This window comes from Acanthamoeba castellanii (genome assembly GCF_000313135.1).
Source record: "Acanthamoeba castellanii str. Neff unplaced genomic scaffold scf7180000083468, whole genome shotgun sequence".
Classification (NCBI taxonomy): Eukaryota; Discosea; order Longamoebia; family Acanthamoebidae; genus Acanthamoeba; species Acanthamoeba castellanii.
This window is the reverse complement of record NW_004457254.1, coordinates 1-15,002: the sequence shown is the minus strand read 5'-3', so window position 1 is coordinate 15,002 and position 15,002 is coordinate 1. Positions and strand designations below refer to the sequence as shown.

Here is a 15,002-nt window from a genome sequence, read left to right as displayed (position 1 = left end):
CTGCGGCGTTCGCACTCATAGTCTGCTTGAATCTTGCCTTCCTCAACAAAAAAAAGATGTGCGAAATGGCGCCGAACGTTTTGTTGCGTTTTTTTGTTTCCTCGCACAAATTTACATTTTATTTTATTTTTCACTGTCTTTTCGGCGGACCTGCCGCCGCCCTCTTAAGCGTGCTTTGTACAGAGAGAGCCGAAGCCGAAGAAGAAGAGAAGAAGAGGAGAAGAAGAGGTGTTTCAGTAGTCGTGGAGGGGGTCTTCCTTGGCGAACTGCTTGGCGCGCTTGTCCTCCTCCTCAGGATCATCCTCCACGTCATCAACGTCGACGTCTTCATAGTACACGACGTCGTACTCTTCGCCTTCGTCTTTGCCCTCGCCGTGGGCCAGGTCGCCCAAAACCTGCAGTTGAACATCACACAACACTCATCAGCACTAATCACCCAAAGCACAACACACGACACGACACGACACGACACGACCAACGACACGACCAACGACACGACCAACGACACGACCAACGACACGACAGCAATGGTACCTGGGACGAGAGCGAGGAGAGAAGTCGCTCGCGCTCCTCCTTCTCGTTTTCGTAGCCTTGGCTGCCCTTCTCCACCCAGTCAAAGGCGATGGGCGCGCACACCACGTGATCCGGCAGCGCGAAGCTCTCCACCAGCGCGAGCGCATGCGGACGCAGCTCTGCGCAGACACACGCATACGCACACGCACACGCACACGCACACGCCACACACAGGGCAACACGCGACATTCAACGTTGGGCGTGAGCACAGAAAGACTGCAATGAACGTAAAGGTCTCGCCGTACCGCTGCAGAGCTTGTTGATCTCGGCCTGCATGGCCCTGGCCTTGATCGGCGCAAAATAGCTGTTGGCCACATACCAGCCCATGTTCTTCTCTATGGCTGACAGCGCCCACAGCCGGCACAGCTGTTTGAGCACGGCCTTCGTTCCCGGTTCCTTGCACGCGCGGATCGTCTCGACAAACTTCTCGCACGTGATGCGGTCCACGTAGGCCTTGCCTGCATTATCCACACTCGTAGTCAGTTCATGCGTAATGTTACAAATGAAAGCGTGTGAATGGTGTGTGTGTGTGTGTGTGTGTGTGTGTGTGTGTGTGTGTGTGTGTGTGTGTGTGTGATCGCGTCGTGCGCGCTTGCGAAGCGCGCTCGAGAGGTGGTTGGTACCGAGGGCAAGGATCATGTCGAGTATGGAGTTCCAGGCATCGAACGGGTTCATGCCCTGGCCTTGGACCTTGCTTCGCAGCGTTAGCACCACCGTACGCAGGATTTTAAATTCTCTGCGCGCCGTGAGAGTGAGCATAGTGCATCATCACAAGCTTCACGCCCCTCTATCAACCATGTTGTACCTCCACACGAAGGCGTCGTTGTAGAAGTCAAAGTGGAGCAGGTGAGCCTCAGCGGCGTAGCGCCTCATCATCGGGTTCTGCGCAGGTGTGAAAACACAGAATTGTGAGAAATGAGACGAAGACAAATTTGGAATTGTGGGGTTGACCAGGGGTGTGTGTCGCACCTTGGAGCGCACGAGAATGCCCAGCTGACCCTTGAGATAGCCCAGCATGTTGGTCAGCCGCTGCTTGCCGGTGAGCGAACTGTAAAACTCCTGCAGGAGCGCCTTGGCAACTGCCTACACTCACCGAGCGCGTCGTCAGTGAGCCGACAGCGCACCATCAAAACCACAAGTGGCGCACACACACGAGCAGAGCAAAGCGGCAGGTACGGACCTGCATGAGAATAGTGTTGTCGCCCTCGTAGGTGAGATCGATCTCGGCGTCGCTCTTGAACACGCCGATGCGATTCTCGGCGGCGAAGCCCTGGCCACCGCAGCACTCGCGGCAAATCTGCAGCGTCTCCGAACGGTGCCAGGTGCTGACGGCCTTATAGCCTCCGGCGAGCAGGAACAGCTCGCGCTTCTTCACCTCCTCGTCGGCCTCGCTCAGCGTGCCGGCGACGAGCCCTCGCTGGATGTCCCGCAACACGTCCTTCGTGTGGTTCATGCCAATGCGAAGGGCATAGGTCGTGGCGATGAGGGGCAGCAGTCGCTTCTGGTGACTGAGGTAATCCATCAAGAGAAACTCTGTGAAGTGAACGCCACCAAGGGGTGATGCCGTCAGCCATATGGTCGACGGAGTGGTGGTGACTTGTCTATTAGCAAGAGGTACCGGGTTGCTTGGGGAGGCCGAACTGTCTCCGGGTGCAGGCATAGCGCACAGCAATCGTGAGGCCCAGCTTGCTCACATTGAGAGCACTGCTGCCCACGCAGATGCGACCACCGACCAGCGCGTCTGAATTCAAAACGAAACGCACGCGCGCCGATGAGGAAAACAGCACCGACAAGCGTTGTCGGCGCACTCTACCGAGGATGTGATCTCGGTATGGGCACGTACCCAGCATGGTGTTGAACCTCTTGCCCTTGTTGGGAATATGCGTGCTGTACTGACCATCGGGGCTGACGTCACCGTACTGCATCCGACACCCAAACACCCAAGGTTGAGCGATTGTGAAAGACATGTCTCTACCAGACCAGAGCCGAGCTGACGCTTACCTTATTGAGCAGATTGTCGAGAGGGACGCGGACGCCGTTGAACCACAGGCGACCGTTGTCGACGCCGTTGAGTCCCATCTTGTAGCCGCAATCGGCGATGCCGACTCCGGGCATGGGCTTGCCGTCTTTGTCCCTGATCGGCACCAGGAACGCGTGAAAGCCTTCGTTGCGTCCGCCCGGAAGGATGAGGTTGGCAAACACCTGCATCAGCGAGCACTGGTCAGATTCCAAGCCTGGCTAGAGGGACGTGGGGAACGACAAGGTGGCCCGGAGTGGGTCGAGGTCGTACGGTGGCCCAGTTGCCGTGGCAAGCGGCGTTACCGATCCAGTACTTCTGGGAGGTCGGAGTGGGGCTGTTGATCACAAACTCCTGCGTCTCTGGCACATAGATGGCCTCCGTTTCGATACCACGTGCGTTACTACCGTGGCCTGATCATCGGGCCACTGAAGTTAGCTCAGAACTCATAAATGGTGACGCACACGCACACACAGGCGCTCGCGTTCAGTTGGTGCGTACCGAGCTCGGTGAGGGCGAAGCATCCGCGCACTTCGAGCGTCTGGCACTTGTCGAGCATGTGGAAGTGCTTCTCGGTGCCGAGGGAGGCCACGGAGCCGCCGAACAGGCCCCACTGCACACCCGCCTTCACCGCGAGCGACATGTCCATGAACGCCGTCGTCTCCTGCATGACTATCAGGATGGTTGCATCACTAGGCATTCAATGGTTAGCCGACCAGCTCAGCAGGAAGCCCAGCAAGGGAGGCCATCATTACTTGAGCACTTCGCGTAGGGTGAAGAGCTCCTGGCTGGCCAAGCGTTCCAACCGCTTCAGGGTCAGCTCGCGGGCTTCTCCCATTTTCTGCGGCAGAACGCAAGTCAGAAACGATACGAAACGAAACGCGAACAGGGTGGGTGCAGGCGACGCCATGTAGAGGGCTCCAGAAGTAGCTAACGATTGAAGCAGCGTACCATATCGTAGCGAGGCTGGAACAGGGGCTCCTTGAAGAGCTCCAAAACCTTGGCTCGCAGCTCGGGATGGTCGGGATACTGAGTAGAGGTACGTACGTCATGAGCAACTACGGCGTTCTACTCCAAGCGAAAAGCCCCCGATGAGGGGAAGAGAGGTGCGCACCAGGAGGCGGCTCAGGCCGTCGATGTCGTGCTGTTCGAGCTTGCGCTCACGGAAGGGCACTTTCTTCTTGGCTCCAGCAGCTCCCTTCTTGACGGCTGCCGTGCCGCCATTGGGGCTTCTCTTTAGCTTGGCTGCAGCTTCGTGCGCGTCGAGTACCCCTTCGTCCTCGCCAAGCGCAAGATGCTGAACGATGGCATGCGCACGCCTCTGAGCCGCCCTGGCCCCTCGCAGATTTTCGTTCTGCATCTTCTGTGGAGCTTTTTCGATTGTTGATGACCCGAAGCAAATGGGCAAGGCGAGGTGGTGTCGATAGGTGTGGATATAAGAGATTTATAAAGACAAGGACAACGTGACGAGTAGCTTAGCTTGGGAACGTCGGTGTTCTTGTTGGGTTGCTGCTGCCGAGGCTTGGATGCGAAATTCACTCGAACCGAAGCGCTTCGCTCGCAACGACGCCACGTCACGCCCCGCTGGCAACCAAGTGTTATTTCTTTTTCATTTTCTTTCTTTCTCATCGAACGAGTGCTGGCCATGGACAGCGAGACGCTGGAGTTGTGCACAGGGCTCGTGGATGCGCCCTACGTTCGAGCTGCGGTGCAGGCTCGCGCTCAGCGCCAGGCCCTGATCAAGAACCTCCTCTCGCACGTACAATCTGAATTATTTTGATATTTATTTTATTTTATTTGCTAAAATTGTCTATGTTCACATTCACACGGGGCTGTGGGCTGTGGACAGCGGGCACTGCCGGACGAAGGTTGGGACGACCTGACCATCGAGCTGTTCCTCCACGAGATGGCGCTGATGGACAGCAACAACTTCATCGGTACTCGGTCCTCCATGGCTGACCCTGCGGTGTGGTGCACAGGCCCGGCTTACACTTTTCTTTTTCGCTGCTCCACGCAGAGAACGTGGGCGTCGGGGAGCGTGAAGCGCGGATCGCAAGCAAGCTCGTGGCTCGTCGCCACTACAACCTGGGCCACGGCATCGGACGGAGCGGCGACATTGCGGCAGTGCAGCCCAAGGCCGCCGGCACGTACACCTTCGCCTCGCTCACCAACCACTTGCCTCAGCTAACACAGGGTCGGTGGTGCTGCCAATTCTCTCTCTCTCGCTCTCCACTGATCGCCCCAGGCTCTTCGCTCCTGGTGAAGCTCACCAACGCACTGGCGCTGCACGCACTGCGCATCGCGGGCGGAGGGAACAAGGCGTTCGCTGAGAGCTGCCTGGTCTTGCCGCTCGCCACGGGAATGGCCGTTTCGTTGGCCCTCCTCACGCTGAAGCAGGTACTCGCACCGCTGGGTGCGCCGCGCGTGCGAAACCGACACTCTGACGACAGGGCCCTTTCTCTCGATTGACGACAGATGCGACCAGACACGGCGCGCTATGTCTTGTGGCCCCGAATGGACCAGAAATCGTGCCTAAAGTCCATCCAAACAGCCGGTATGCCCACACACACACACACACACACACACACACAACACACACACACACACAACACGCACGACACGACACGACACGACACGCACATCAATGCACGCAGTTCGATTTAAGCACAGCGTGCGAGTGACTCACTGCGCACGACCGGGTTCGGGCAGGATTCATCCCCGTGGCGATTCCGAATCTGTTGGAGGGAGACGAGGTGCGCACCGATCTGCCAGCGCTGGAGCGGAAGATTGCCGAGCTGGGCGCCGACTCCATTCTCTGCGTTTTGTCGACATCGAGCTGCTTCGCGCCCCGTGCGCCAGATCGGTATCTGCCCGCGTTCACAGCGGCTCACCACACGACACGACACGACACGACACAACACACACAACACACTACATACACCACAAGGCTCACCCGTCATTCCCCAGGATCGCAGAGATCGCGCAGGTGTGCAAGGCAAGCGGTATCGGCCACATCATCAACAACGCCTACGGGGTTCAGACCTCCAAGTCCATGCACCTGATCATCGAGGTATGCCTCTCCACACGCACACGACACACGACACACGACACACGACACACGACACACGACTCACACGACTCACACGACGGGCACACGCACGCACGAGCTTTGTACGGTTCGTCTGCTGATCACAGTCTCCGCACGGCAGGCGTGCAGATTGGGGCGAGTCGATTGCTTCGTGCAGAGCACCGACAAGAACTTCCTGGTGCCGGTGGGCGGTGGGTACTTCATCGGGGGGGGGGTGGAGAGTAGGCGCGACGGGGGGGGGTTGGCTGCTGACTCCCCGCGCGCGCTCCACCGCGACGCAGGCGCGATCGTGGCCGGTCCCAGCAAGAAGTTCATCGAGGAGCTGAACAAGGCGTACCCCGGGCGCGCGTCGGCTTCGCCGCTCGTTGATCTCTTCATCACCCTGCTCTCCCTGGGCGTCGCCGGGTGGAAGACACTCCTGCGAGAACGGAAGGTAAAGACACCATCACCACCATCATCAACCCACTCCCCACCCCCATCACCCACTCGGCTTGTGAGTTCGCTCTGCTCGGCTCTGCTCTGCTCTGCTCTGAGGCGCTGGTTGCTGGGTGTTGACGGGCGACAGGAGCTGTTCGGGTACTTTACGGCGGAGATGGCCAAGGTGGCCGAGAAGCACGGCGAACGCTTCCTCGCGACCCCCAACAACCCCATTTCCTTTGGTACGCGCTGAGCTCAGTGCGCGAGTCACTCGCAATCGAACATGTCTGATCTGATCACACTTCATTCAGGTATGACGCTCGAGAGGCTGGGCGACGTCAAGGAGGGACCCACCATGCTCGGCTCCATGCTCTTCTCCCGCTGCTGTTCCGGCACCAGGTACATCCACAAGCCTTTATCATTTCGCAGCCGCTGCTACCAATGTGCTGACGTCAGCTCTTTGCGTGCCACACCATCAACGCACGACACGACACGACACGACACGACACGACACGACACGACACGACACGACACGACACGACACGCACAATAACACAGGATAGTGACGGGCAAGGAGAAGAAGGTGGTGGCCGGGATCACGTTCGAGGGCTATGGTGCCCACATCGACAGCTACCCGACCGCCTACGCCACGGCCGCGTGCGCGCTGGGCCTCACCCGGGGCGAAGTGGACCTCTTTCTCACGCGCCTCGACAAGACCCTCACAGAGCTCCACCACCAGAAGAGGAAAAAGCCCCAGGCAGCCACCGCCGACGCCGACGCCACCACCATCAGCGCCGGCGATTGCCCACCACCGCACATCGTCCAAGAAGGCAGCTAGTGTGGTCATTTTCTGATAATATTGGACGACCGCAGTTGGCACGGCTCACGATGGTGGGGCGGCGGGGCTGAAGGCCTGACGCAGCCGGTGGAGGGTGCGCGGACGGCCGAGGGTGGCCATGGTGTCGACCACGCCCGGGCCCTCCTTGCCTCCGGTGAGCAGGTACCGCAGCGCATGGAAGAGCACCTTGCTGCCGGCCCCGTGCTCCTTGCACACCTCTTTCACGAGGGCCAGCAGCGGGTCGTGCTCCATGGGCACGTCCGCCTTCTCCAGCCGATCGAGCAGCGCCCGCACCAGCGTCTCTGTTGTTTCCACCACATGAGTGGCATTCGATCGAGGCCGGCCAGCAGCGAATTGTGGTGGCTGTGGGCGGGTGGGTACCGGACTGGCCGGGCTTCCAGAGCGTGGAGCGGGCCTTCTGGGCCTCGGGCGATGCGAGGTCGGCCTCCTCGAAGAAGAATCGGCTGGGCTCCACGAAATCGGTGAAGTTCTGCGCCCGGTCCTGTGTGCGAGCCAAAGCAATGCAATGTTAGGCTCTCTCTCTCGCTCGCGTCTGGCTTGTGGCCGATGGCGTGCGCTGCGGGAGGAGGAGGTGGCGGACGACGTGCCTTGTTGAGGCGGATGACCTGGTGTAGGTACGCGTCGGGGAAAGAGGCGGACGAGGGCAGCGCCTGCTCCAGCACTGGCCGCACTCGAGCGCTGACCCAATCGATGTCCTGCGCGAGATGGTGAGCCTCGCCTCATAGAGGAAACGAAGAAAGAAAGAAAGAAGAGAGCGCGGAGGTACGTCGGTGCACTTGGCGCGCAGATGCTGGCCGTTGAACCAGTCGAGCTTGTTGATGTTGACGATCGCCCCGCCCTTGTGCACTCGCTCCAGCGAAAACTGGAGAGCGAAGAGTCTCGCCCGGTGAGTGCCGCACAATAAAAACAACAATAATTAAAACAATAATAAACAACTCAAGCACGCGACGAAGAAGCCCCACCGATCGATGGTGTCGTGGCGCCGCACCTTTTCTATGAGCTGCTCGAGGGTGAAGATCTCCTGCGTGTCCTCCGGTGCCCAACCGATGAACGCGACAAAGTTGACCACGGACTCGGGCAGATACTCGCGCTCCTTGATATTGGGGGGGGGAGCGAGTGCGTGAGCTCACGAGACGCGTGGGTGCTCGAGCGTGCCCGAGAGGAGGGGAGGGGGCGTACGATGTAGTGGTCCACGGAGGCGTCGCCTTGTCGCTTGGACATCTTGGACTTGTCGGGGTTGAGCAGCAGCGGCAGATGCGCGAATCGGGGCACGTCCCACCCGAACTGGTTGTAGAGCATCACGTGCTTGGGCGTAGATGCCAACCATTCCTGCAGCCATATAAACCAACACCGTTAGTCGGTGGCCAGGTTTCTGTGACTGTGTTGTGTGTGTGTGTGTCGTGTGTGTGTGTGTGTGTGTGTGTGTGTGTGTGTGTGTGTGTGTGTGTGTGTTCTTTGTTTCCATCACAGTACCTCGCCGCGGATGACATGGCTGATCTCCATGAGATGGTCGTCGACAACCGAGGCCAGGTGGTAAGTCGGGAAGCCGTCGGACTTCACCAAAATCTGCCGCACACCACCGGGATCGCGTTAGAATCGAGGCCAGCAGCAGTAGAAGCAGCAGACTCTACACACCTGATCGTTGACGAAGGCGTTGTTGAAGCTCACGGCTCCGCGCACGATGTCCGTGAAGGAAGTCACGCCCGACGGGACCTGGTCGAGCACCGCATTGGGCCACTTTGTGGTAAGCGGGCCAGAAGGCGGGCGAGAGTGCGAGTGAGGGCGGCGCACCTTCATTCGGACCGTGTGGGGGACGCCGCTCATCAGCTTGTGTTGCACCTCCTGTGGTGTGAGGTTCAGACAGAACCTGTCATAGAGAGGCGGAATCCCTGTAGGCCGGTGTTTTGGACGCAATGATGCAACGGCGCGTTGGTTCGCTGAACGCGACACGCAACACGCAACACGAGAATGGAAGGGGTGCTCGGCGCACCTCGAATGTTGGAGCTGCGCTTGAGTTGGTCGAGGCGTTCTTCCGTGCAAAAGCATCGATAGGCCTCGCCTTTCTACGAAAAGGGGACAAACACAGCGATGAGTGAGCCATCGCAGAGATCACGGCAACCCGAGCAACAACGAAACCATGAATGAATGGAATGTATGTAGGTATACCTCGATCAGGTCGTGGGCGTGTTTGTGATAGAGTGGCAGCCGCTCGGATTGCACGTACGGCCCGTAGTTACCGCCCTTCGATGGACCTGCCCAGCACGTGAACCGCACAAGGAAGAGTTACGAGTCAGCACCGGCTGCTCGAGTGGTTGGTTGATGGCGGGGCCGGCAGGAGGTGTACCTTCGTCGTAGGGAATGCCGGCCCACTCCAGGATGCGGTCGAAGTTGGCAGACGCGCCCTCGACCTTGCGCGACTGGTCGGTGTCCTCCAGCCGAAGCACGTAGTCGCCGCCGTGCTTCCGCGCAAAGAGGAAGTTGTAGAGGGCCGTGCGCAGGCCGCCGAGATGCATCTGGCCCGTGGGGCTGGGGGCGTAGCGCACCCGCACCCTCCTCCCTGGATCGATCAATCCCGACGCGGGTGACGACGATTCGGCGGAGCACGTAGAATGCAATCTTCCGGTGGATGAAGGCGTGTAGGGAAATCGACCGGCCGTGGTGGTGGGCAACCGGCCCAACACCCCACCCAGCCTCGCTCCAGCCGGCACGAACCGGCTGCGCAGAACCAGCGTTGAGGACTTCATCTAAAATCTAAACATTTTTTAATGCCAACAATCAGAAAAACAAAGAAAAACGAAAGCCGGAAAAAAGGGGGGAGGAAAGAGAAAGCAGGCACCGAACAAGATTGCAAGATGGGCGAAAAAACATTCGCTTGATTTTATCATCTCCGACCCTGGTTCTGTCGCATGATCCACTTGCAGTAATGGCATCGATGCTCAACGAAGGAATCATCAACACGCCGCCATCGGCCAACCATTCAATGCCTGCGAGCTCAATCGAGGACGCAGGGGCACAACAGAAGGCATCTACGGCCGCGGTGGTCGACGATGGTTGGGAGAGTGTGGAAGTGGAGGAGATGGGCGCAGTAGTGGCGCCTGCTACTCCGACGATCGCTCTTAACTCAACTTCTGCGTCCTCATCTTCATCTCAATTCGGGCATCTCGTGTCGCCGCCTCTACACCAGCTTCATCCTCAACTCGCCTCGAACTCGATCCTCAACAATGTCGCCGCGCCGTCCAAGAGCTCGAATGGCGTAGGGCCGCAGCTGTCCTATCTGCAGATCGCGGGCTCGCTGATGACCTCATCGGCCAATTCATCGTCTCGACCTGCCGTGTACTCGAGCAACCAGGCCACATCATCAACGCCGCTGGTTCACCCGTCTTCTTCATCTTCGTCTCCCTTCGCCTTTGTGCCGAAGCCCGTCGGTAAGGATGGCCACGACAGTTTCAAGGACGCCTTCGAGCAAGCGAGGGACAAGCTCCATCTCTTTGAGCGACGCTTCGGTGGCGACGACGGGCGGGAGACGACGACCACCGCCACCGCCACCGCGGCCCAAGACGCCACGGCGACGCCTACGAAGGGCGAAGGTAAGCGAAAGAGGAGCGAAGGTGGCAGCAGCGACAGCGAGAAGAAGCGAACGGAAAAGAAATCGAAGAAGGGCGATGAAGGAGGCGCGGACGAGCAGAAGAAGAAGAAAAAGAAGAAGGACAAGAAGAGCAGCGGCAAGAGCAAGCCGAAGAAGGAGGACGGGAGCGCGTCCCTGGCGCTGGACGAGAAGCCGGAGGGCGGCTTCACCTTCATGCAGGGTGCCTACTTCATCCTCAAGCGCGAGCATCGCTTCATGACCGCGAAGGAGATCGTGGCCATTGGGGTCGCCGAAGGTACACGCTCGCTCTTGGTGCCCTCGCGTTCACTGACAACAGCAACGCACGTGCGCTCGCTCACGCTCACCCACTTTCTCTTTCTCTCTCTTTCACCGCCTTCGTGGTGGCCACCATCTGCAAACAGATCTGTTTGCGTCGTCGAAGGGAAAGACGCCAGAAGCCACCGTGGCCGCTGGCATCTACGTGGACCTCAAGAAGCCCATCTCCCAATTTTGTCAAGGGTGCAAAGGTACACCTCACCCCTCTCCTCATCTTCATCATCGTCATCATATCATCTCATCACCATCATTTCGTGTGGCTGGCCATTGGTTGCAGTGGGCAAGCGAGGGTTCGGGCTGAGCGAGTGGAAGGACTTGGAGTCCATCCCCGGTCCGCCCGACACTCCCGTCAAGACGAGGCGACGGACGACCAAGAGCGAGGAGGGAACGAAGAAGAAGCAGACGTCGGCATCATCCACGTCGTCGCGGCGAACAGCGAAGAAGCGCGATGAGGAGGAGGAAGCGCGGAGGAGACGACAAGCCCTGCTCGAAGAGGAGGACGCCGAGGAGGAGGAAGAGGAGATCGAAGAGGAGATGGTCATCGTAGAGGAAGAAGAAGATGAAGAAGAGGCCAGCGGACAGGGCGACAGCACCACTTCACCCCCCAACGCGCTCCGACCTCTGCCCTTCGGCTCGCCACTGGCCTTTTAAGGTAGCTGCATGACGTCAGCCACTCAAAAAAGCGAAATGAAGTGAATGAAATTCAGGTGGAACAATCAGCACCAACTACGCAAAATGCCAAAAGTAATCATGATGACGTGGCAACTATGTCGACGGTTAATGCCTGGAGCAGTTCTCGATTTCCAGACCAACCGGACGATCGGGGAGTAATACGAGACGCGCACGTGTTGGTCTTCAATTTCGGTGAACATGTGTCGTGTCACCGCCGTCACTAGGCAGATCTGCGTAATTCAGGGCCAGGTGGTTTGAAAGACGGAAAAAGGCGGTGGGTCCGACGCGAGCGAGTCTTTTCGTTTTCCCTCCGTCAGCTGAACACGCGTCACCCGCACAACCCCTGCTTGCCGTGTAGAGAGAGCTCATCCGAGGGCAGCTTCCCGTGCCGAGTGAAGCACGAGAATCGAGCAGCGAGGATCAGAGATTTGGCAGGCGAGGACACGAAAGACGAAGTAGAGAGATAGATTAGATCAGCAGAAAATCCCTTGCTGGGACATCTCTACGTCGACATCTACACGTCACTGGTAATTGATTCAGCTTCGCATCGAGTGCAGGCCACTTCCTCGTCCCTCTCCGCACGCAGGCGCAGTCGATTGACAATTCATCGTCTACAGGGCCACGTGGGGCGACCTCGAGGAAACAAATCTCCATAATTGACCCGGGAGTTGACATCTCGGGATACGACTCAGCACAAGTAAGCCCTGGTCTGCACATCGATTGCCCACCACGGAGCCGCCAGCTGCCGCCGCCGCGTCGACCTTCATGGCCAACACTTCGACCCTGGGCGCCAAGCTCAGTGGTGCGAACGAAAACTGTTGGCTGCGAATGGGTACGCACGCCGCACGCTGCAATTGCTCCATCTCCCGCACGCATCACGTATCCAATTCATTGTTCAAAATGGCACGCCTGCGCAACTTCAACTTCGCGATTCGCCCCCCCCCTCAAAATCTTGCTCAATCTGGGCTGCCGCGTTGTTCTCCGCTGCAACGCTCCAACGTTCCACTGCACGAGGAAGGAACGTTGCTCGTTCGTTCCTTCCTCGATTTAGGAGGCCTTGCGCTCCTTTTTTTGCAGGTTATCACGATTTCCTTTACCAGGCCGATGGCCTCCAAACGCTTTTAATGGAGATTCCTTCCTGTGCCGACCATGACCGTTACTCCGAAGCTCACCCCGTGCGTGGCCACCCACACAACAGGTCAGCTGGGCGAGCTGATGAACGACATGGACAAGGCCCTGTACTGCTATGAGAACACGCTACGGCACAACCCCTACAGCGTGAAGGCCCTCATGCAGATCGCCTCCATTTGCCGCACCAGAGAGCAGTACCCCAAGGTACCCTTACATCCTGCCGCCCTCGCCCTCCCTCCTCCAGTCCCAGGCAACGTTCTCTTCTTCCTATTATGGACCTTGGTCTGCTGCAAATTAGGTCATAGACCGGTCTTCCGCTTCCATGTGGCCACCAAACCCAAATCTCTCAATCGTTGGCCCAATTTTGTGTGCTGTGTGGTGATGGCGCAAGACGGACGGTGTGGCTTGGTCTGCTTGGTGACGCTGATCATTGCGTGTGGCTGTGGGTGTGCGTTGATGATGATGGTGGTGATTACAGGCCGTGGAGTACTTCCAGCGGGTGCTGAACATAGAAACGAACAACGGAGAGGTGTGGGGAGCGCTGGGGCACTGCTATCTCATGATGGACGACCTGCAGAAGGCCTACACAGCCTACCAGCAAGCGCTCTACCACCTGCCCAACCCCAAGGTGACTTTTCTCTTACAACACACCATCGCGATCACCATCACCATCTCCACCGTCGCCACACGAGGTATGAGGTGGTCCAGGCTGACCATGGCCCATGCTTCGCAAGCAGGATCCCAATTTGTGGTACGGCATTGGAATCCTGTACGATCGCTACGGGTCGTTCGATCACGCCGAGGAGGCCTTCACCGCGGTGCTCAAGATGGACGCCAAGTTCGAGAAGGCCAACGAAATCTACTTCCGACTCGGCATCATCTACAAGCAGCAGCAAAAGTTCGAACAAAGCCTCAAGGTACGCGCTCGCCACCCCTTCGCCCTGCGCCCTGCGACTGTGCCTGCACCACCGTTTCTTAATAGCGCCAGCAGCTGACCTCAGTCCCTCTCTTCTGCCGTGCAGTGTTTCCGGTACATCTTGAGCAATCCGCCGCGTCCGCTCGTCCAAGGGGACATCCACTTCCAAATCGGCCATGTGCACGAACTCAAAAAAGACGTACGCCGCCGCTCTTTGTTCCCTGGTCGTGTGTGTGCGCGCGTGGCACCGACGCCGCTGTCACTTCATTTATATATAGTCATAGAAATGTGATCGCTTTCTCTAATTCTTCATGGAATTTTCCATTTTTTGGAACCAAAAACAGTTCCACTCAGCGAAGGAGGCCTACGAGCGTGTGCTCAAGGATAACCCGAATCACGCCAAGGTGCTGCAGCAGGTTGGCTGGCTGTACCACCACAACCCGCAGTTCGGCAACCAGGACGTTGCCATCTCCTATCTCATGCGCTCCATCGAAGCCGGTACGTAGAGAGAGCAGCCCTTGGCGGCCACGCGTGCTCTGGGCCTGGCACGAGTGAGGCTCACCGACTTCGCCTCCCCCCATTTCCTCTGTTCTCTTCTCTCAGATCCGAGCGATGGCCAGACGTGGTACCTTTTGGGAAGGTGCTACATGGCGCAGCAGAAGTACCGCAAAGCCTACGACGCCTACCAGCAGGCTGTGTACGCAGTCCCCCTCCCCACATAGTCTGACCCCTCAAACAAAACTCTAATTATATGCTGTGACTGCACCCACACACACACACACAGCAACCGCGACAACCGCAACCCGACGTTCTGGTGTTCGATCGGCGTGCTCTACTACCAGATCAACCAGTACCGCGACGCGCTCGACGCCTACTCGCGCGCGATCCGGCTCAACCCCTACCTGTCCGAGGTCTGGTACGACCTGGGCACGCTCTACGAGTCGTGTAACCAGATCAGCGACTCGCTGGACGCCTACCAGCGAGCGGCCGAGCTCGACCCGGCCAACAAGCACATCCAGCAGCGGCTCAACACCCTGCGAGCCCAGCTGTCCGGCAACGGAGACATCCCGTACGTGTTTGCCCCCTCCCCTCCCCCCTGTGTGAGTGCCGTCGCGTCTGTTACTGTTGGGTGCTGATCGCCGTGTGCGCACACGCGTGTGCAGGAAGGGCAAGAGCTCGCCGCCCACGCTCAAGGAGGCGGGCGGCATGCCGGCCCCGATCGCCAACAAGATGGACGGCATGAAGGAGCCGTCGGTGCCCTCGTTCAGTCACCTGGTCTCGGCCGAGGACGCCGCGGGCGAGAAGGGCGACAAGGACGCCATGACGATCGAGCGGGATCCCGGTGCGGCCATCGCCCGCGAGCGCGAGCGCATGATGAACGACACGCGAGAGGAGATCGCCGCCGCC

The 15,002-nt window shown here is 58.7% G+C and overlaps 6 protein-coding genes across 6 annotated transcripts; 3 read left to right on the top strand and 3 right to left on the bottom strand.

Annotated features, from left to right (window-relative positions):
• Positions 1–233: 233 nt before the first annotated feature.
• On the bottom strand, positions 234–1,248 carry ACA1_009940 (acylCoA oxidase; the record flags this gene model as incomplete). Its single annotated transcript, XM_004333037.1, has 4 exons — positions 234–395; positions 535–692; positions 819–1,031; positions 1,197–1,248. The coding sequence occupies 4 exons, from the start codon at positions 1,246–1,248 to the stop codon at positions 234–236; spliced, it is 585 nt and encodes a 194-aa protein (XP_004333085.1).
• Positions 1,249–1,350: 102 nt separating this feature from the next.
• Positions 1,351–3,950, bottom strand: ACA1_009930 (acylCoA dehydrogenase, putative; the record flags this gene model as incomplete). Its single annotated transcript, XM_004333036.1, has 11 exons — positions 1,351–1,455; positions 1,543–1,656; positions 1,754–2,106; positions 2,192–2,314; positions 2,417–2,492; positions 2,575–2,775; positions 2,864–2,944; positions 3,092–3,203; positions 3,346–3,431; positions 3,542–3,619; positions 3,705–3,950. 11 exons carry the CDS (start codon positions 3,948–3,950, stop codon positions 1,351–1,353), a joined length of 1,575 nt encoding a protein of 524 aa, XP_004333084.1.
• A 546-nt stretch (positions 3,951–4,496) lies between these two features.
• ACA1_009920 (Ophosphoseryl-tRNA(Sec) selenium transferase) lies at positions 4,497–6,933 on the top strand (the record flags this gene model as incomplete). Its single annotated transcript, XM_004333035.1, has 11 exons — positions 4,497–4,527; positions 4,608–4,784; positions 4,836–4,987; positions 5,066–5,144; positions 5,300–5,440; positions 5,566–5,660; positions 5,800–5,869; positions 5,960–6,111; positions 6,244–6,337; positions 6,407–6,494; positions 6,654–6,933. The coding sequence occupies 11 exons, from the start codon at positions 4,497–4,499 to the stop codon at positions 6,931–6,933; spliced, it is 1,359 nt and encodes a 452-aa protein (XP_004333083.1).
• A 45-nt stretch (positions 6,934–6,978) lies between these two features.
• On the bottom strand, positions 6,979–9,698 carry ACA1_009910 (glutamate-tRNA ligase; the record flags this gene model as incomplete). Its single annotated transcript, XM_004333034.1, has 11 exons — positions 6,979–7,235; positions 7,315–7,435; positions 7,721–7,816; positions 7,943–8,047; positions 8,134–8,283; positions 8,428–8,520; positions 8,590–8,667; positions 8,746–8,843; positions 8,945–9,017; positions 9,121–9,206; positions 9,299–9,698. The coding sequence occupies 11 exons, from the start codon at positions 9,696–9,698 to the stop codon at positions 6,979–6,981; spliced, it is 1,557 nt and encodes a 518-aa protein (XP_004333082.1).
• Positions 9,699–10,249: 551 nt separating this feature from the next.
• On the top strand, positions 10,250–11,527 carry ACA1_009900 (uncharacterized protein; the record flags this gene model as incomplete). Its single annotated transcript, XM_004333033.1, has 3 exons — positions 10,250–10,835; positions 10,963–11,067; positions 11,154–11,527. The coding sequence occupies 3 exons, from the start codon at positions 10,250–10,252 to the stop codon at positions 11,525–11,527; spliced, it is 1,065 nt and encodes a 354-aa protein (XP_004333081.1).
• A 786-nt stretch (positions 11,528–12,313) lies between these two features.
• Positions 12,314–14,876, top strand: ACA1_009890 (glucose repression mediator protein; the record flags this gene model as incomplete). The annotated part of the gene is made up of 9 exons (XM_004333032.1): positions 12,314–12,380; positions 12,747–12,883; positions 13,158–13,307; positions 13,417–13,596; positions 13,702–13,794; positions 13,940–14,093; positions 14,199–14,292; positions 14,380–14,664; positions 14,759–14,876. Coding segments are annotated over 9 exons (1,278 nt in total), but the record flags the coding sequence as incomplete, so codon positions are not given.
• Between the last annotated feature and the right edge of the window lie 126 nt (positions 14,877–15,002).